General features: G+C 45.6%; 1 protein-coding gene across 9 annotated transcripts in view; it reads left to right on the top strand.

Moving 5' to 3' along the window:
- kmt2e (lysine (K)-specific methyltransferase 2E) overlaps positions 1-21,757 on the top strand; it is a 192,640-nt gene that overhangs the window by 26,089 nt on the left and 144,794 nt on the right. For 8 of the 9 annotated variants that reach the window (XM_072471303.1, XM_072471301.1, XM_072471299.1 and 5 more), the window contains exon 1: positions 7,945-8,126. Coding sequence is in view for 1 of the 9 variants with exons in the window: in XM_072471298.1 (XP_072327399.1) it covers positions 8,056-8,126 (71 nt within the window). In the remaining 8 variants the exon portion in view is untranslated. Of the gene's footprint in view, positions 1-7,941; positions 8,127-21,757 lie in introns of those variants that run through there. The other variant, XM_072471298.1, reaches the window with a different exon arrangement.

Below are 21,757 nucleotides of genomic sequence, written 5' to 3'. Positions count from 1 at the left end.
AAAAAATAAGCAACCAAAGAAGGCCTGTTTTTGGACAGGTTGTATTTATGTGGAACACAGCATCATAACTAAAGAGTCTTCCAATGAAACTGCTAAGAAATCTACTTACATAGAAGTTTCCATTTACCTGACTTTAAAGCCCAAACACTCTTAACAGGACATTCCCTATTTACCAAGCTCAGATGACTTGAGGCCAGACCTAATGGCCCTGAATGTTAGAGTTGGGAGTTTTAACAGGACAAAAAAACTGTGTAGTTTACCGATGTCAAGCACTGCTAATTATCTGTTATGGCATTGGTTTGAAGTATTATCTAGAGATGTGGGTAAGTCCAAGTTTTGACTTGTTAAGTGTGGTCTATACTGCAATTTTAACTATCAATTGTGTTATGGAGTATTTGCCTTGCTTGGCTTTAATTGTGGATTGAATTATCCACCATAATGATGGATGCTTCTGACATTAGGTTATATTTGAGTGACTCTGACGACAGAAATTCTGTTTGCCTTTTCTTCCAAGGAGGATGGTCACTAGACAACTGATGAGTGCAGATTTAAGTATCTATAGGCAGACAGTGGATCCAGGTCATGATGAACACTAAAACTGACCACAGTTTGGTCATACTCATCAAAGTGACTGCACAAGTTGGAGGTGCAGAACTTCACTAACATCTGCTTGCCTCTTTGCAATCAAAAAGGGATATGTGATCACATCTTTACTTATTAATCAATGTGTTCCACCAGCTTTTCTTCCCATCAGCTATTTTGACATCTTTCTTTGTGGTTGAAGGAGTGTGCAGGACAGTTTGCTGTCCTACTTGGGTAGTATAGATATCCAGATCCATTGCTGTGTACTTGGTTTATTTGCCACCAACTGTTTAATCCATGCTCCTTTCAGATGCTTTCCAAAGAGGCGTGCCAACTGCAAGACTGATTTCCTCCTTTAGGTGCAGAATGACGAGCCCGAACTTCCCCCCCCTTTTTTTTTAACTGTGCCCCTTTATCACAAATATATCTTAGACTTGCGAGGTCTGCAATCTCTTGGATTAGAAGGAAGATTGTGTGTTACATGTCTAGGCACTATGGATTGAGACTGATAACTCAGTTCAAAAGAAGATTAAATTCAGTACAGGCATACATAAAGAAAATTACCTGTGAGAATTCCATTTTCAATCTTTCTTCAATAGTTGAAATGTTTTCTAAAATAGGATATTTTATACTAACAGTCATCTTTCTATATTGAATGGAATGAATTTAGCAGGCACAAATTCTGAAGTGTGCAAAATATCTTTGTGGGTTTGGACATCAAGGCAGTTTTTATTAAATATTTTTATGATGCCTGAAGGTTGACACACATTGCAGAGTTCTTCCTTTGAAAAATCAGTGATCTAGTAGGAGTTGAATATAATATTTTGCACTTGTAGACCTGGTAATTTAGGTTGTTCAGATTGGAGAACAAAAAACAAAGAACAAAGAAATGTACAGCACAGGAACAGGCCCTTCGGCCCTCCAAGCCCGTGCCGACCATACTGCCCGACTAAACTACAATCTTCTACACTTCCTGGGTCCGTATCCTTCTATTCCCATCCTATTCATATATTTGTCAAGATGCCCCTTAAATGTCCCTATCGTCCCTGCTTCCACTACCTCCTCCGGTAGCGAGTTCCAGGTACCCACTACCCTCTGCGTAAAAAACTTGCCTCGTACATCTACTCTAAACCTTGCCCCTCTCACCTTAAACCTATGCCCCCTAGTAATTGACCCCTCTACCCTGGGGAAAAGCCTCTGACTATCCACTCTGTCTATGCCCCTCATAATTTTGTATACCTCTATCAGGTCTCCCCTCAACCTCCTTCGTTCCAGTGAGAACAAACCGAGTTTATTCAATCGCTCCTCATAGCTTATGCCCTCCATACCAGGCAACATTCTGGTAAATCTCTTCTGCACCCTCTCTAAAGCCTCCACATCCTTCTGGTAGTGTGGCGACCAGAATTGAACACTATACTCCAAGTGTGGCCTAACTAAGGTTCTATACAGCTGCAACATGACTTGCCAATTCTTATACTCAATGCCCCGGCCAATGAAGGCAAGCATGCCGTATGCCTTCTTGACTACCTTCTCCACCTGTGTTGCCCCTTTCAATGACCTGTGGACCTGTACTCCTAAATCTCTTTGACTTTCAATACTCTTGAGGGTTCTACCATTCACTGTATATTCCCTACCTGCATTAGACCTTCCAAAATGCATTACCTCACATTTGTAATGTTTCGTCCTATTCACATCTTAATGCTTCTATCTAAAAGATCTTGAGAAACCGATTTCAGACAGGAAGACCAATTCCTTGTGGTATCTCAATCTTAACAAGACCTTCTGTGTGAGTTGATATAATGAGCACTCTGCATTATCCACAGATTTCTGTTAGATTACTTCATTTTATGATGGATTTGAAATTTATTATCCAGCAGTCATGTGCCTATTTTTCTGTTTTTAATAAGGAGAAGGCAATCGTGTAGTGGCAGTGTCATTGGATTAATAATCCTGACGCCCAAATAAAGCTCTGGGGACATGGGTTCAAATCCCTCCACAGCAGCTGGGGAAATTTAATTTAATAAAATCTGGAATTGAAAGCTAGGTGACTGTGGAACTGTCACCAATTGTTGTAAAAACCCATCTGATTCACTAATGTCCTTTTAGGGAAGAAAATCTTCTGTCCTTACCTGGTTTGGCCTACATAAGACCCAGATCCACAGCAATGTGGCTGACTCGTAACTGACCCTGAAATGGCATCGCAAGCCACTCAGTTCAAGGGCAATTAGTGATGGACAACAAATGCTGACCTAGGCACCAATGTCCGCATTTCATAAAAGAATAAAGCAATAAGGAACTTAATTGCAAAATTTAGTAGCTGTATTGGGTATTATGGGGAATAATTATAACAATGTTTTGCTTAGCATTCCAAACAATTTTAACTTGATTATGGATGCCCTGGATTCAGATACTTTCTCTATCCCAATATCACTAATCCTTTCTCACCTGCTGTCTGTCTCTCTCTACCTACATATGTCTACTTTATTACCTGTATCTTTTTTCATTTTTAGATTCTTCCCTCTTATAGTTTTTCCTTCCTCCATCTCTTCCATATGTCTTCCACTTTCTGTGTATACATCTTGTGTGTTCTTTGATTTGCTCAACTTGTAACTTCAATTTTTTGAAAGTCTAGGGCATGCAACAAGATGTACCTCTTTAATTGTTGGGTCTGAAGAGGGTACTGGATCTGAACAGAAAGAAACTGCAGCATGAGCGAAATAGGGGGCTAGGAGGGTAGATTACGAGAGAGAGAACACTCACTCCCCCAATCTCTAATCCTAGACTTGCGCCTGACAGATTTAGCAGGCCACAAAAACAAACCCACTCTATGGTCCTCAGATCCACTCGCCCTGCACACTCACCAAAGATGTACAATATGTGTGTGTGTGGTGGGGGGGGGGGGTGGGGGGGGTAGAAGAACAACTGTAGGTAGTGCTGTTTTGGCAACAATTTCTGCTGGCTCCTGGGTCAAATGATTGACTTTTTTTTTTTTAATTCCTCAAAGATACATGAAGTATAAAGGATAGGTAGTGTGTGCTGGGATGATTGTATTAAATATACTGCTAGTGAATCGCTGGCGGCATTTTCAGTTTAAGCCCCAATACAGTGGCCTGCCACATATGTGCAGAATTGAAGGAGTGCTACAATGGTGGAGGTGCTGTTTTTGAATCAGACTTTAAACTGAGGCTCCTTCTGCCATCTTGGTGAACATAAAGATTCAATTTTCAGGAAGAGCAGGTGGGTTCTCTGTATCCTGGACAACATTTATCCTTCAACTGGTGTCACTAAATCTGATTATCTGGTTGAGAGAAGAGGAAGTGAAGTTAGTGCACCATACTTTCATTTCTTTAAGGGGCAATTTAGTGTGGGCAATCCACCTATGCTGCACGTCTTTGGGTTGTGGGACTGAGACCCACGCAGACACTGGGAGAACTTGCAAACTCCACATGGGTGACCCAGGCCGGGATCAAACCCGGGTCCTCGGCATGGTGGTAACCACTGCGCCACCGTGCCGCCCATTATTAGTTTTGTGAGGAACTGTGGAGGTACTGGTGAGTTACCTAACCTTTATTGGACCTGTTCAACTACTTGGCAATAGTGGAAAGCAATCTCAAGATGCTGCGAAATTCACGTGGATTAAAGTAGTGATAGACCACTAATTGCTGTTCTCTTAGAAACTTACAACAAATACGTTTCTTTTCTGTTTATGACCTCGAAGGACATATAAGGGGTAGAAAGGACCAGTGTAGAAGTTCACAGAATAATACAATGCTGAAGAGGCCTTTCGGCCCATCGAGTCTGCACCGACGCATGAAAACCACCTGACCTGTCTACCTAATCCCATTTGCCAGCACTTGGCCCATAGCATTGAATGTTATGACGTGTCAAGAGCTCATCCAGGTACTTTTTAAAGGATGTGAGGCAACCCACCTCTAGCACCATCCCAGGCAGTGCATTCCAGACCATCACCGCCTTCTGGGTAAAAAAGTTTTCTTCAAATCTCCCTTAAATCTCCGCCCCTCACCTTGAACTTGTGTCCCCCTCGTAACTGACCCTTCAACTAAGGGGAATAGCTGCTCCCTATCCACCCTATCCATGCCCCTCATAATCTTGTACAGCTCAATCAGGTCGCCCCTCAGTCTTCTCTGTTCCAGTAAAAACAATCCAAGCCTATCCAACCTTTCTTCATAAGTAAGTTAAATGTTCCATCCCAGGCAACATCCTGGTGAATCGCCTCTGCACACCCTCCAGTGCAATCACATCCTTCCTATGATGTGGCAACCAGAATTGCACACATTTCCCCAGCTGTAACCTCACCAAAGTTCTGTACAGCTCCAACATGACCTCCCTGCCTTTGTAATCTATGCCTCGATTGATAATGGCAAGTGTCCCATATACCTTTTTCACTACCCTATCAACCTGGCCTTCTGGCTTCAGAGATCTATGGCAAACACTCCAAGGTCCCTTTGTTCCTCAGAACTCCCCAGTGTCAGGTCATTCATTGAATACTTCCTTGTTGCATTACTCCTTCCAAAGTGTACCACCTCACACTTTTCAGGGTTAAATTCTATCTGCCACTTTTCTGCCCATTTGTCCATCATGTCTATATCTTCCTGTAACCCAAGACACTCAACCTCACTGTTAACCATCCAGCCAATCTTGTGTCATCTGCAAACTTACTGATCCTACCCCCACATAGTCATCCATATTGTTTAGATAAATGACGAACATTAGGGAATCCAGCACAGATTCCTGTGGTACGTCCCTGGACACTGGCTTCCAGTCACTGAAGCAGCCGTCTGTCATCATCCCCTCTCCTACAGCTAAGCTAATTGTGAATCCACCTTATCAAGTTACCTTGTATCCCATGTACATTGCCTTCTTTATAAGTCACCCATGTGGGACCTTGTCAAAGGCTTTGCTGAAATCCATGTAAACTACATCAGCTGCACGACTGTCATTTACATCCCTGGTCACATGTTCAAAAATTCAATCAAATTTGTGAGACATGCCCTCCCTCTAAAAGCCATGTTGACTATTCCTGATCAAACCTTGCCTCTCCAAGTGGAGATAGATTCTCTAATTCAGAATATTCTCCAATAATTTCCCCACCACTGACATGAGACTCACTACTCTGGAGTTCCCTTGCTTATCTCTACAACCTTTCTTAAACACTGGGACCACAGTAGCTGTTCTGTAGTTCTCTGGCACCTTCCCCGTGCCCAGAGAAGAATTAAAAATTTGGGTCAGAGCAACTGCAACTACCTCCCAAAGCATCCTGGGACACAATTTATCTGGACCTGACCACTTTTAAGCCTGCCAACACCTCCAATACTGTGTCACTCCCTATGACAATTTGCTCAAAAGCCTCACAGTTAATCTCCCTGAGTTCCATATCTACCTCGTCATTCCCTTGGGTGAAGAAAGATGTAAAGTATTTGTTCAATGTCCTCTGGCTCCTCTCACAGATTTTCCACGTGGTCCCTAATGTGCCTTACTCTTTCTCTGGTTATCCTCTTCCCATTGATATACTTACAGAATATCTAGGGATTTTTCCTACTTTCCCAGCCAGAGCTTTCTTGGATCCCCTCTTTGCTCTCCTAATTGTTTTCTTCAGCTCCATGCTGCACTTTCTGTACTCCACTAATGCCTCCGTTGCTTTGCTCCCCTTGCACTTACTAAAAGCCTCTCTTTTCCATCTCATCATGTCCTGCATGTCTGGTCATCCATGGTTCTCTGGGCTTGTTACTCCTTCCTATAACGCTAGAGGGAACATGTTGGCTCTGTACCCTCTCCATTTCCTTTTTGAATGCCCCCCCCAATACTCTTCTGTAGATTTCCCCACAAGTAACTCTTTCCAGTCTACCTTGGCCAGATCTTGCCTTACTTTCCGAAAATCCCCCCTCTCCCCACAACCAAAACCTTTTTTGCAACTCGTCTATTTCTTTGTCCGTAACAAGCTTAAATTGTACCATGCTGTGGTCACTATCACCAAAATGCACCCCCACCAACATATCAACCACCTGTCTGGCTTCATTCCCCAGAATACGGTCCAGTGCTGTGCCATCCCTTGTTGGTTTCTCTACATATTGAGCGAAAAACGTCTCCTGTATACATTTTAAGAACTCCACTCCATCTAAGCCCTTAACACGATGACTATCCCAATTAATGTTGGGAAAGTTGAAATCACCTAATATAATTTTATAATTACCTATTATTATTTTTAAACACCTTTGCGAATTGCGTACATATTTGCTCCTCAATTTCCCACTAACCATCTGGGGGTCTATAATAAACACCTAGCAATGTGGCTGTCTGCTTTTTATTGCTAAGCGTCACCCACAAAGCTTTATTTTATATCCTCACTCAAGATAAATCCTAACTATTTAAAAACTTTTGGGAAACCTTTTTTCATGTTTCAGCAAATTTGAATACTGGAGATTGTGATTTCAAAAAAGGACTTCCTATATACCGCCAAGCACGTCATTAGAAAATATAATTTCTCAAGAATGACTCAAATATGAGCCTTGGAAAATGGTGTGCTATTTTCATAGATCTGCATCAAAAATGGTGTGCTATTTTCATAGATCTGCATCAAAAATCCTATGACAGTATTTTGAAGAATCTAACATGCTCTCTTGATTCCAAAATATGTTTATACTGTGTACTGTTTGTTTCAGTATGTATTGCAGCTGGACTTTATCCTGCAAAAGCAGGGAAATTTGTTAGAAACAATTGCGTGGGATTGGAATATTCCACCATTTTATTATTGTATAAGTTTATCTTCTTAGTGACATGGTCAATTTGTGTTGAATTGTGGACAGTTTTGAGATGTGAATCGTGTCAAGCGGGATCATCCATCCAATGAGACTCATAAATTATATAATGATTGATGGAAAAAGAAAATTTCACATTTTCTGTAAAACCATATGCTCCCAAGTCTGAGAATTAGGCACACTTTGATAAAGTGTACAAACAATTTGCTCTACATTTACCTGCGCTGTACTTTTCCCAGGAAAATACACTGTGCCTAAACTGGGGACTAATTTTATTGCTGCAAGGACTTTTAAGTATAACTGCAACCCCAGTTAACTTTGTAAAGTCAGACATATCATTTCAGAAAGGGCCATTAAATTGGGAGAGATTTTCATACCATTGGCTGGAACTGGGTTGATCCGAGGCCCCAGGAATGAAGGGACAATGTATTGGCTCTTTTTTTAACTATATTATGCATTTAAAACGATTTTATCATAATAGGTGGTGCAATAAATGAATTATTTGTCTTATGATCTGTGTACAAGTTTTTAAACTTAGTGCAAATGCTATTTAGTTTTAATATCTTTTGTGGTTATTTTGCAGGTTTTGTGGATGCACTTAGATGTTTGCAATGAGCACTGTGGCTGGCATGCCCCAGTGTTTTGGATGCCAATGTATAGGACTCCGTAGAAGTCGATTTTATCAACAGCGAACGTCATGAGCATAGTGTTCCCAATAGGGTTTGACACAACAGAGACCTCCTATTTGGAAATGGCTGCAGGCTCAGAGTAAGAAATGTTATGGTTGATACATATACTTTTTTATTTTTGAGAATGCTACATTCCCACATTCAAGTTAGCATTATTTACCCACAGTTTGTTTGTTTGACTGGCCTGAAGAAAATACATCTTGTTATACTGTGAAAAGCGGGTTTAGTTTTTTTTAAAGAAAGATTGTTTGTTTTAAGTTTCTGCAACAAATCAATTTTAATTATTCATTCGGTGTGTCAGATATTTTCTGTGTCACTGGTGACTCCTGTCAGATGCTCTCACATTTGCTATGGCGATGGGAAATTGATGAGGCTGAGTAGCCACAAAGTCCTTGTGGGTCATAAGGGAAGCATTTCTGCTTCTCATGGCCCTTGAGTTGTGAGAAAATTAAATATTAAACTATGGCTTCTTTTGGCTAGTCAATTTCTAGCACCATGGTTCTGCTGTCAGGCTGCAGACAGTGCAGTCTCCGCAGACATTTTGTTAGAATGCCCTTGTGGTTCTAATATTGTAATCAGATCATGGGAGGAGTCGGAGACTTCCGGTTGCGGCTATGCCTAGGTAGGTCGCACGTTCGGCAGCTCCTGCCGGGAACGGATTTTGGGCTCTTCAGAGGGACCCCAACGGCAATTGTTCGACGGCTCCCAGAGTGGGAAGGTGACAGCAAGGTTCCCCCGACATTATATGTATTGGAACAGGAGTGGAGCGGTTAAAAAAGTGATCCTGGTGCAGCGGAAAGTGCGAGAGAGGAAAAGCAAGATGGCGGCGGGTGAAGACCAAGCAGCATGGGCGCAGTGGTCGCAGGAGCAGCAGGAATTCCTTAAACGCTGCTTTGCGGAGCTGAAGACAAAAATGCTGGCACCAATGAAGGTGGCGATTGAGAAGCTTGTGGAGACCCAGAAGGCCCAAGGGGCGGCGACCCAGGGGGTGTGGCAAAAAGCCTCGGAGAACGAGGACGAAATCTTAGGCCTGGCGGTGAAGGTGGAGGCGCACGAGGCGCTGCACAAGAGATGGCAGGAAAAATTTGAGGACCTGGAGAATAGGTCGAGGAGGAAGAATCTTCGGATTCTGGGTCTCCCTGAAGGAGTGGAGGGGCCCGATGCCGGAGCATATATGAGCACGATGCTCAATTCGCTGATGGGCGCAGGAGCTTTCCCTAGGCCCCTGGAGCTGGATGGGGCTCATCGGGTCCTGGCAAGGAGACCCAAAGCCAACGAGCCGCCAAGGGCTGTAGTAGTGAGGTTCAACCGCTTTATGGACAGAGAGTGTGTCCTGAGATGGGCCAAAAAAGAACCGAGCAGCAGGTGGGAGAACACGGAGATCCGTATTTACCAGGACTGGAGTGCGGGGGTGGCTAAGAAGAGAGCTGGTTTTAACCAGGCTAAGGCGGTTCTCCATCGGAAGGGGGTGAAGTTTGGGATGTTGCAGCTAGCACGATTGTGGGTCATGTTCCAAGATCAGCACCACTATTTTGAAACGCCTGATGAAGCATGGAACTTTATCCAGGCTGAAAAGTTGAACTCAAACTGAGGGTTTGTCGTGGGGGGGTGTTTACTGTGTTTACTACGTTTGGGGAATGTTCTTTTTGTTTCGGTGCTGGGTGGGGATGGGTGAATGGATTTGATGTGGGGGCTGTGGGAGAGTGTGGGCGTCAGTGTTGGAGGGGCAGGGCCCTGTGTAGGAAGAGGGGGGGGTGGAGGCCTGGGGATGGGGAGTTGGGGTAAGGCCGCAAAAAAGGAGCTGTGCCAGAGTGGGCGGGGCCGGCTCAGACGGAAAGCGCGTGCTTTCTCCCGTGCTAGGGAAGGATGGGGGCGGGGGGGGGGGGGGGGGGGGGGGGGGGGGGGGGGGGGGGGGAGGGCAGTACTGGAGAGGAGCGCACACTGACTGCCAAGGGGTGGGGGGGATTCTCACACTGGGGGGGGGGTCGATGAAATGGTGGGAGAGGCCGGGGTCAGCAGGAGTCAGCTGACTTACGGGAGTGTCATGGGGGGGAGCAAAATGGCGAGATGAGGATCTAGCGCGGGGTGGGGGGGGGGGGGGGTGGAGGAACTGGGTTGCTGTTGCATTGGCCAAAGGGGAGCTGGAAATAGGAGAGGTGGTCGGGGCGGGGGTCCGCCGCCTGGGGGACTGGAGGGTGCGAGAGGCGCGGGCACGTGGCTGGCCTATAAAAGGAGATGGTTAGTCGGCCGGGAGGGGGGGGAAGAGTATCCCCCTGATCCGGCTGACAACTTGGAATGTGAGGGGCCTGAACGGGCCGGTCAAGAGGGCCCGGGTGTTCGCGCACTTAAAGGGACTGAAGGCAGGCGTGGTTATGCTCCAGGAGACACATTTGAACGTGGCAGATCAGATTAGGCTGAGAAAGGGATGGTAGGGCAGGTCTTTCATTCAGGGCTGGATGCGAAGAACAGAGGGGTTGCAATACTGGTGGGGAAGCGGGTGTCGTTCGAGGCACTGAATATTGTAACGGATAATGGAGGTCGATATGTGATGGTGAGTGGTAGGTTGCAGAAGGTGCAGGTGGTACTGGTGAACGTATATGCCCCGAATTGGGATGATGCTGGATTTATGAAACGCATGTTGGGTCGGATTCCGGATCTGGAGGTAGGAAGCTTGATAATGGGGGGGGGGGCTTTAACACGGTGCTGGACCCAGCACTGGACCGTTCTAGGTCCAGGACGGGTAAGAGGCCGGCTGCGGCCAAGGTGCTCAGGGGGTTTATGGACCAGAAGGGGGGGGAGTGGATCCACGGAGGTTTGCCAGGCCGCAGGCCAGGGAATTTTCCTCCTTTACCCACGTCCATAGGGCCTACTCCCGGATAGATTTTTTTCATTTTGAGTAGGGCGCTAATCCCGAAAGTGATGGGAACGGAATTCTCGGCCATAGCCATCTCGGACCAGGCCCCGCATTGGGTGGAGGTGGAGTTGGGGGAGGAGAGGGACCAGCGCCCGCTGTGGCGCCTTGATGTGGGACTGTTGGCGGATGAGGGGGTGTGCGGGCGGGTGCGGGGGTGCATTGAAAGATACTTGGAGGCCAATGATAACGGGGAGGTGCAGGTGGGGGTAGTCTGGGAGGTGTTGAAGGCGGTGGTCAGGGGAGAGCTAATCTCCATTAGGGCCCAGAGGGAGAGGTTGGTGGGGGAGATTTTAAGGGTGGACAGGAGTTATGCAGAGGCCCCTGAGGAGGGGCTACTTAGGGAGCGACGGAACCTCCAGACGGAATTCGACCTGATGACTACGGGGGAAGCAGAGGCACAGTGGAGGAAAGCGCAAGGGGCGGTTTATGAGTATGGGGAGAAGGCGAGTCGGATGCTGGCACATCAGCTTTGTAAGACGGAGGCAGCGAGGGAGATTGGTGGAGTTAGGGATAGAGGGGGGAATACGGTGCGGAGTGCGGTGAGAATAAACGAGGTATTTAGGGACTTCTATGGGGATCTGTACAAGTCTGAGCCCCTAGCGGGGGAGGTGGGAATGCAACGATTCCTAGATCAGCTGAGGTTCCAGAGGGCGGAGGAGGAGCAGGTGGCTGGTTTGGGGGGCACCGGTATTGGGCTAGAGGAGCTGGTTAAAGGATTGGGGAACATGCAGGCGGGGAAGGCTTCGTGGCCGGATGGTTGAATTTTATAGGAAATACGTAGACCTGCTGGGCCCGTTGCTAGTGAGGACTTTTAATAAGGCGAGGGAGGAGGGGACCTTGCCCCCGACAATGTCCAGTGGGCTGATTTCTTTGATCTTGAAGCGGGACAAGGATCCATTGCAATGTGGGTCGTATAGACCGATCTCGCTCCTCGATGTTGATGCTAAGTTGCTGGCGAAGGTGCTGGCTACGAGAATTGAGGACTGTGTCCCGGGGGTGATTCATGAGGACCAGACGGGATTCGTGAAGGGTAGGCAGCTAAATACAAATGTGCGGAGGCTCCTCAATGTGATTATGATGCCCTCGGTGGAGGGGGAAACGGAGGTAGTGGCAGCTGTGGACGCGGAGAAGGCCTTTGATCGGGTGGAGTGGGAGTATCTTTGGGAAGTATTGCGGAGGTTTGGGTTCGGGAAGGGGTTCATCAGTTGGGTCAGACATATATAGAGCCCCGGTGGCGAGTGTGGCTACGAACCGGCGGAGGTCAGAGTACTTTCGGTTGTACCGGGGGACGAGACAGGGGTGCCCCTTATCCCCCTTGTTGTTTGCACTGGCAATTGAGCCGCTGGCCATGGCACTGAGGGAGTCCAGGAAATGGAGGGGATTGGTTCGGGGGAGAGAGGAACACCGAATGTCGTTGTATGCCGATGACCTGTTGTTGTATGTTGCAGATCCAGTGGAGGGGATGGCGGAGGTCATGCGGATCCTTAGGGAGTTTGGGGACTTTTCGGGGTATAAATTCAAAGTAGGGAAGAGTGAGCTCTTTGTGGTGCACTCAGGGGACCAGGGAAGGGGGATAGACGAGTTAGCGCTGAAGAGGGCGGAAAGGAACTTTCGGTACCTGGGGATCCAAGTAGCTAGGAGTTGGGGGGCCCTGCACAAGCTTAATTTGACGCGGTTGGTGGAGCAGATGGAGGAGCATTTTAAAAGATGGGATATGCTGCCACTCTCACTGGCGGGTAGGGTGCAGTCGGTAAAAATGACGGTACTCCCGAGGTTTCTCTTTGTGTTCCAGTGCCTTCCCGTTTTGATCCCCAAGACCTTTTTCAAACGGGTAAGCAGGAGCATCATGGGATTTGTGTGGGCGAATAAGATCCCGAGGGTGAAGAGGGTGTTTCTGGAGCGTAGCAGGGACAGGGGGGGGCTGGCGTTGCTGAATCTTTGTGGCTATTATTGGGCAACCAATGTGGCGATGATCCGTAAGTGGGTAATGGAGGGAGAGGGGGCGGCGTGGAAGAGGTTAGAGATGGCGTCCTGTGTGGGCACAAGCCTGAGGGCGCTGATGACGGCGCCAATGCCGCTCTCGCTGACAAGGTACACCACTAGTCCGGTGGTGGCGGCGACGCTGAAGATCTGGGGGAAGTGGAGGCGACACGGGCGAGGTGGCGGCCTCGGTTTGGTCCCCGATTCGGGAGAACCATCGGTTCATCAGGGAAGGATGGATGGGGGGTTTCGGAGCTGGCATCGGGCAGGGATTAGAAGAATGGGGGACCTGTACATCAATGGGACGTTTGCGAGCCTAGGGGCGTTGGAGGAGAAGTTTGGGCTGCCCCCGGGAAACGCTTTCAGGTACATGCAAATGAGGGCGTTTGTGAGGCGGCAGGTGAGGGAATTCCCGCTGCTTCCGGCACGTGGGATTCAGGACAGGGTGATTTTGGGTGTATGGGTTGGAGAAGGCAAGGTTTTGGCGATTTATCAGGAGCTGAAGGAAGAGGAGGAGGCCTCGGTGGAGGAGTTATAGGGCAAGTGGGAGGAGGAGCTTGGGGAGTAGATAGATGAGGGTCTGTGGGCTGATGCCCTGAGTGGGTTAATTCTTCCTCCTCTTGCGCCAGGCTCAGCCTAATACAGTTCAAGGTTACTCACAGAGCGCACATGACAGGGGCGAGGTTGAGTAGGTTCTTTGGAGTGGAGGACAGATGTGGGAGGTGCTCGGGGAGCCCGGCAAATCACGTCCATATGTTCTGGTCATGCCCAGCACTGGATGGGTTTTGGAGGGGTTTTGCGAGGACTATGTCCAAGGTGGTGAATGCCCGGGTCAAGCCGAGCTGGGGATTAGCATTATTTGGGGTATCGGACGAGCCGGGAGTGCAGGAGGCGAAAGAGGCCGGTATTCTGGCCTTTGCGTCCCTGGTAGCCCGGCAGAGGATTTTGCTACTCTGGAAGGATGCGAAGCCCCCTAGTGTGGAAGCTTGGATCAATGGCTTGGCAGGGTTCATCAAGCTGGAGAGGATAAAGTTTGACTTACGAGGGTCTGTGCAGGGGTTCCTCAGGCGGTGGCAACTGTTCCTAGACTATCTCGCGGAGCGATAGGAGGAGGTCAGCAGCAGCAGCCCAGGGGAGGGGGGAGTTTTATTGGGGTGGTGTTTGGGTTAAGGTGGGGTTTTTTACTGTTATATGGAGGGTTACTGTATATGGGGGAAATCCAATGTATAAATTCTACTTGTTGTGTTCTTGTTGCTTTCTTTTTGTTGAAAAATGTGTTGAAAAACTTGAATAAATATATATATATTTAAAAATCATGTAAGGAGTCTTGACCATCTTGAAAATCGGCAAAGGTTCAATGGTATCCTTCAGAAATGGAGTGATCTTGATGGCTAGTTGATGCGATCTAATGTAAACTCTTCTAATGCATCACTCTTGCTGGTGAAGGGTTAAAATTTAGGTCTTCATGCCTGTGAAATAAAGTTTTTCCCACTGAGCTATCGGTCAAGAGGACTCTGGCCAATCAAGAAACTTGCTTTCTTTCCAAGTATCAATCAATTGAAATTCCTACCATTGATTTCTGCACCTATTCTTTGGAGGTTTACCAGGAGATGTCTATTCCTTGGGATTTAAACCATATTCACCAAATGTTCCATCAAGCATCAACTCTCCCCTACTAGTTATCATTGAGTTCTGGATATGATTAATAACCGAAGAATGGGGCCAGTGTAATTACATGTGAACTTACTGAGATCACTTTCAGCACATGTTGAGGGGGGGGGGGGATGGGTCATGTTTTAGAGGCCTGGATGATTGTGCAATCCATGGGTTCTCAACCACTTAGCTTCTGAGACACACATACACACATCAACACTAACACACACACCACCCTGTTGTAGTTGAGTGGTCTGTTCTGTAGACTGAAACAGCCAGGTCTGTGGGAGAATGTGATCTCACAACACCAAAACATTTTTGATGTTTAGGATGGTAAATTATGTTTTTCCACACCCTCAAGTAGAAAACAGGGGTCTATCAATGGATCCTACTTTTATGGATTTAGAAAAAACATTTGATAAAAGTCCCTCATAAACTGTTAGCTAAAGTTAAAGCCCATGGAATTGAAGGCAAGTTATTGACCTAGTTAGGAAATTTGCTGTGGGACAGGAGACGGGAAGAATAATGGGCAGATTCTAATTGACATGATGTGATTAATGATGTCCCTTAAGGTTCTCAGTTGGAGTTTTATCTATGCACTGTAGTTATTAATGATCCAGATTAAGGCATAAAAAGCCACAAATCCAAATTTGAAAACAACACACAAATAATCAGGATTGTAGGCAGCGTAAATGGAAGGGTAAAATAACATTGATAGATTAAGGAATGATGACAATGTGACATATGGATTACATTATGGGGCAAATGTGAGGTTATCCATTTTGGACCTAAATCACAATACGTTCTAAAAGGATAGAAGAGCTAGAGCTAATGGGAAGAGATCTCTGGGTCCAGGTACATACATATCATGATCATGTATAGAAAATAATCAAAAAGCCTAATAGTTCGCTGGCCTTTATATCTAGAGGACTAGAATACAATGGGGTAGAAGTCATGTTTTAACTATATAAAGTCCTGACTCTGGACCTCAGTACTGTGAGCAGCTCTGGGCACCACATCTTAGGAAGAATATACTGACCTCTGAGGACGTGCAGCAAATAAAGCATCATTTGCGGGGTAGATGTATAAATGTCATACTGTCTTGTATTCTACAATCTTGAATACTACTATGCAGAAGAACCACACAATCAATTAGTGAGTACAGATTTTATGGAGGAATAATCTATCTTGTTTGTTTATCCTCCTAAATTTTAAAGTATTTTCTAATTCTTGTACTGCATTCCAAATTAAAGGTTGACACAGTTTAGATGCAGAGTAAAATTAAATTTTGCCTGCCACCGAGTCAATTCTACCAAACGAGATTCATGTTGTATTCATATATGCATGTATATCGTGACAGGAGGGCAAGTAGTTCAATCGCATATTACTGCCAACAAAGGGAAGAAATGTTGTTATACTTTTTTCCGTTCCAACATTTCCTAATGCTGTGATTTAAAAAAAATGTATAACCGTATTATTCCAATCAGTATTACTCTACCTTTTATTGCATAAAGCTGATAGAAAAGTTTGCAGTGGTTTCCTCATGACTTGATGTCTGTGTGGGCTGGCTTGCCCAGTTGTTTCATGATCAGTTCAAGTTATTTGAAATGTAATCTTTGGTTTATAAATTTGATCAACCGTTGTGTGTCCCTTAAATATATATTTGAATGATAATGCTATTCCAAATGGGAAACAATTTCCTCTGTCATGGGTGTATCAAAGTTATTAAGCTATTTTCAAATGTGTGGGATGCTACCATATCCTCATCCATGTGGGAAATCTATTGTTCCGAAGTTATTTACTACAAATAATTTACGATAATCTTTTAAAAATGTAATGGTGTCATAAGCCGATCTAAACTAAAATACAAATGGTTCTTTCTTGAAATATTGTGGAAACTGTTTATCCTTATTTATCAAAATACATCATAATTTTCAACTATTCAATATTCCTGTAGCCACTCTGTTATAAAGGGAAAAATTCCAGTTTCCCAAGAAGTTGCACACATTCCGGATATTCTCGTGAAGATTTTCTGCACCCTCTCGGAGGCAATGACATTCTTCCTAATGTTTGAGGCTCAGAATTGGGCACAGGACTCCAGCTGATGCCTAACTTCTGACTGTAAAGATTTAGCATAACTTCTATGCTATTGTAGCCTACATGCTTCTATATATAAAACCAAGCGTTGTGTATACTTCTTAATAGCGTTATCAATTTCTCCTACCACCTTCTAAGATTTTTCTGTGTGAAGCCCTGGAGATATCTATGTTCCTGAATCCCAATGTTCCTGAACCCATTGTATCATTTAATTTATGCTGCTACTTGCATTCTGCTTCCCAAAATGCATCACTTCAGGCTTCTCTGCATTAATTTTTATCTGCTACATATCTATGCACCAGTCTATGTGCTCCTGAAGTTTTGCACTATCTTTCTCACTGTTTACTACATTTCTATATACAAATTTTATGTCATCTACAAACTATGACATTTTCTGCCCTATACCCAAGCCTAAGGTATTGATTTGTATCAAAAAGAGCAATGGACCAAATGCAGACCCTTGGGGAAATCACCATCATATACTTCCTGCTAGTCTGAAAAATGTGTGCAACCACTATCCTCTGCTTTCTGTCTCTTCATCAGTTTTGCAACCATGCTGTTGTTATTTTAAATTTTGCTAACAAATCCATTTTGGTGAATTTTCTGAAAAATCTTTTGAAAATACATATACATTCCTGCGATACCATCATTAACCAGAATCTTTAATCTCATGACCTGTACATCTTTGCTCTACTGTTAACATCAAGCCAGGTGATCAACCCTCGTTCAATGAGTGCAGGTGAGCATGCCAGGAGCAGCAACACCAGGCGTACCTTAAAATGAAGTGCGAATCTGGCGAAGCTGCAACACAGGATTTCATGTGTGCTAAATAAGTAACATGTCATCCAACAACTAATGGATCAGATCAAAGCTTTGCTGCCCTGCCACATGCCGTCCTGAATGTTGGTGAACAGTTGAACAACTGATAGAAGGAGGAGGCCCCACAAACATTCCCATCCTCAATGATGGTGGAAGGCAGCACATTATTGCAAAATACAAGACTGAAACATTTGTAGGCATCTTCAGCCTGAAGGCGAAGTGGATGGTCCATTACAGCCTCGTCCCGAGCATCACCGATGCCAGTCTATGGTCAATTTGATTTACTCCAGGTGATTTCAAGAAATGGCTGAAGGCACTGGGTACAACAGAAGATTATGGGCCTTGACGAAGTCCCAGCTAGAGTACTGAACACTTGGGCTCCAGAGCCAACCACACCCCAAGCCATGCTGTTCTCATATAGCTACAAATTGGCATCTACCCGATAATGTGGGCAGTTGTCCAGGTATGCCCAATCCACAAAAGAAGGACAAACCCAATCCAGTGAATTACCACTCCCATCAGTCTACTTTCAGTCATCAGTAAAGTGATGGAAGGTGTCATTGAAAATACTAACTACTAAGCAGACTTATTCAACAATACCCTGCTCACCAGTACACAATTTGTGTCCCTTCTGTACACTCCGCCCTAAATCTCATTACACCTTGTTCCAGACATGAACAAAAAAGCTAAATTCCAAAGATAAAGTGAGCATTACTGCCCTTGGTATCAAGGCAGCTTTTGACCAAGTATGGCATTAAGGAGCCTAGCGATGCTGAACTCAATAGTAATAAAATGGCAAACTCTCCATAGAGTCATAGTAGCACAAAAGAAGATGTTGTGGGTTATGGAGACCAATCATCTTAGATCACTGCAAGAGTTACTCCGAGAAGTATCCAAAGCCCAACCATCGTCAGCTTCTTCATTAAACACTTTCCTGCCATCATTTTCTTTTTTTTCCATATTTTCCAATTAAGGGGCAATTTAGTGCGGCCAATCCACCTACCCTCACATCTTTGTGCTGTGGGGGTGATATCCAAGCAGACACTGGGAGAATGACCTTCCTTCCATCATAAAGTCAGTAGAGGGTATTTTGATGATTATTGCAGTATGAAATATTCCATGCCTGCAAGATCTGGACAACATGCAGGTTTGTGCTGATAAATGGCCAATAACATTTGTACCACGCATGGCCATCTCCAACAAGAGAGAATCTAACCATCTCCCTAAAACAGTCTGGTTAATTGGCACCACCTTCACAGTGGTACCCATCAACTCTCCTTCGCAGCATTTAAACCTTGCACTTCTACCATCTAGAGTATCAAAGGAAGCTTATACATGGGAACACCTTCACCGCCAAGCCACAGAATATCTTGACTTAGAACCATATCATCATTCCTCCACTGTCGCTGGGTCAAAAATCTGGAACTCTCTTCCTAATAGGATCAAGGGTGTGTATGCCTCACATGGACTGCAATGGTTCAAGAAGGTAGCCACCTGCCACCTTAAGTGCAGTTAGGGATAGACAGCAAAAACTGGCCTGACCAGTGATATGCGCAATCAATTAAAAACGTTTATTGGTATTGTCGCTGGACTAGTACTCCAGAGACCCAGGGTAATGCTCTGGGGACATGGGTTTCAAAAACCATAGAAGATGGTGGAATCTGAATTTAATTTTGTTTTAAATCCAAAATTAAAAGCCTAATGGTGACCACAAAACCATTGTTGATTGTCGTTAAAACCTATCTGGTTCACCAATGCTCTTTGGGGAAGGAAATTTGCCATCCTTACCTGGACTGGCCTACATGTGGCTTCAGATTCACAACAATGTGGTTGACTCTTAACACCCTCTGAAATAGCCTGGCAAGCCACTTAATTGTATCAAACCACTAAAAGGACTCAAAGGAATGAAACCAGCCAGACCATCCGGCACTGACCTAAGCACTGCAAATGACAACAGCAAACACAGTCCTGTCCAACCTGCAAAGCCCTCCATACTAACATCTGGGGACTTGTACCAAAATTGGGAGAGCTGTCTCAGACTAGTTGGGAGGCGTTTCTCTGGAAGTCCTCAACATCAACTCTGGACCCCACCAGGTCTCATGGCATGTGCTCAATATGGACAAGGAAACCTCCTGATTGCAACATACCTCCCCAGCTGGTGAGTCAATACTCTCCCATGTTGAACACCACTTGGAGGAAGCATTGAGGGTGCAAGGGGCTCAGAATGTACTCTGGGTGGGAGGATTTCAATGTCCATTATCAAGAGTAGCTTGCTAGTACCACCACTGACCAAGCTGGTCGAGTACTACAGGACATAGCTGCTAGATTGGGTTTGTGGTGAGGGAACCAATAAGGGAAAACATACTTGACCTCATCCTCACCAACCGACCTGCTGCAGATACATCTGTCCATGACAGTATCGGTAGGAATGACCACCATGCAGTTAAATAACGAGTTCAGTAGGGCATGCCAGGTGCAGCACTATTATTGAGCTAAGCAATTCCACAGCCAATGTATCATCTGAATTTTGCAGTTCTACCACATCCAGTTGTGAATGGTGTGGACAATTAAACAACTCACTGGAGGAGGTGGCTTCACAAATATCTCCTCCTTCAATGATGGGGGAGCCCAGTACATCAGTGCAAAAGATAAGGCTGAAGCATTTGCTACAATCTTCAAACCGATGTGCCGAGTGGATGATCCATCTCTGCCCCCTCCAAAGGTCCCCATCATCACAGACATGTCTTCAGCCAATTCGATTTACTCCCATTTGGTATCAAGAACAGCTGAAGGCACTGGATACTGCAAACGCGAAGGGCTCTGAGAATATTCCAGCAATAACACTTGTGCTCCAGAACTTGCCGCACCCCGAAGCCATTCCAGTCAAGTCGCAACACTGGCATCTACCCAGCAATGTGGAAGTTTTACCCAGTATGTCCTGTACACAAAAAGCAGGACAAGACCACTTGGCCAATTACTGGCCTTTAGTCTATCCTTAATCATCAGTAAAGTGATGGAAGGGGTCATCAATAATGCTGTCAAGCAGCACTTGCTGAGCAATAGCCTGTTCACTTATGCTCAGTTTGGGTTCCGCCAGGACCATCAGCTCCTGACTTCATTACAGCCTTGGTTCAAACATAAACGAACAAACTGTGACTGCTCTTGACATCAAGGCTGCATTTGACCGAGTGTGGCATCAAGGAGCCTTCGCAAAATTGGAGTCAATGGGAATTTGAGGGGAAACTTTCTACTGGTCACACCTAGCACAAAGGAGGATGGCTGTGGTTATTCTAGGTCAGTCATCTCAGTCCCTAGTGTTTTCTTTTGAAAAACATATTGAAACATTTTCAAATATAAGCATCACAAAGAAGAATCAACTCAAAGGCTAACCGTGGCAACAGCAGACAACCTAAACCTCCTTACACACACTCTGCCCCCCCCCTTAACTCAACCTGAACTAGGAAAAAAGACCCCACTCCCCTGCCTGGCGTCCATCCAGCCCAACAAAATCTGACTCTGGGCTATCGGGGAGGCAAAGGCCAATACTATGGTCTCTCTCCCCACATGCACTCCTGGATCCTCTGGCATTCCAAATATTGCCACCTCCGGACTCAGAGCTACCGTTACCTCCAAAATCTTTGAAATCATATCCACAAATCCTGTCCAAAACCTCCTCAACCTTGGACATGCCCAAAACAAATAGACGTGGTTTGCGCCCCCTCACACCTCCCAAACCTATCCTCTACCCCGAAAAGAACCAACTCATCCTGGACACTGTCATGTGGGCCCTGTGTACCACTTTAAGCTGGATGAGACTTAGTCTTGCACATGATGAGGACGCATTAACCCTTTGCAAAGCCACATTCCATACCCCAGCTTTCCCTCCCACTTATACCTAGCCTCTTCCACCGGGGCACTCTCTTTCTTCAACAGCTCCCCATATATATCCAAGACCTTGCCCTCTCCTATTTCTTCCTCAGACTGGAGTTTGGCCTGCATCACCGGGGGGTGGCAGCATCGGAAACGAAGGCACTTCATTCCTCAAAGTCCCTCACCTGCAGATACCTGAACCCATTCCCCTTTGGCACCTGCTCCTCCAGTTCTGCAAATTTCCCTCCAGCAAATAAATCCCTAAAGTATCCTACCCCACCTGCCGCGACCCCCGGAACCTCGCATCTAAACCCGCTGAAGCAAGCCTATGATTGTTGCAGATCGGTGCCCACAGAGATGCCTTCCATTCAAAACTG

This window comes from Scyliorhinus torazame, chromosome 13, assembly GCF_047496885.1.
Source record: "Scyliorhinus torazame isolate Kashiwa2021f chromosome 13, sScyTor2.1, whole genome shotgun sequence".
NCBI lineage: Eukaryota > Metazoa > Chordata > Chondrichthyes > Carcharhiniformes > Scyliorhinidae > Scyliorhinus > Scyliorhinus torazame.
This window is presented reverse-complemented; position numbering and strand designations above follow the sequence as displayed.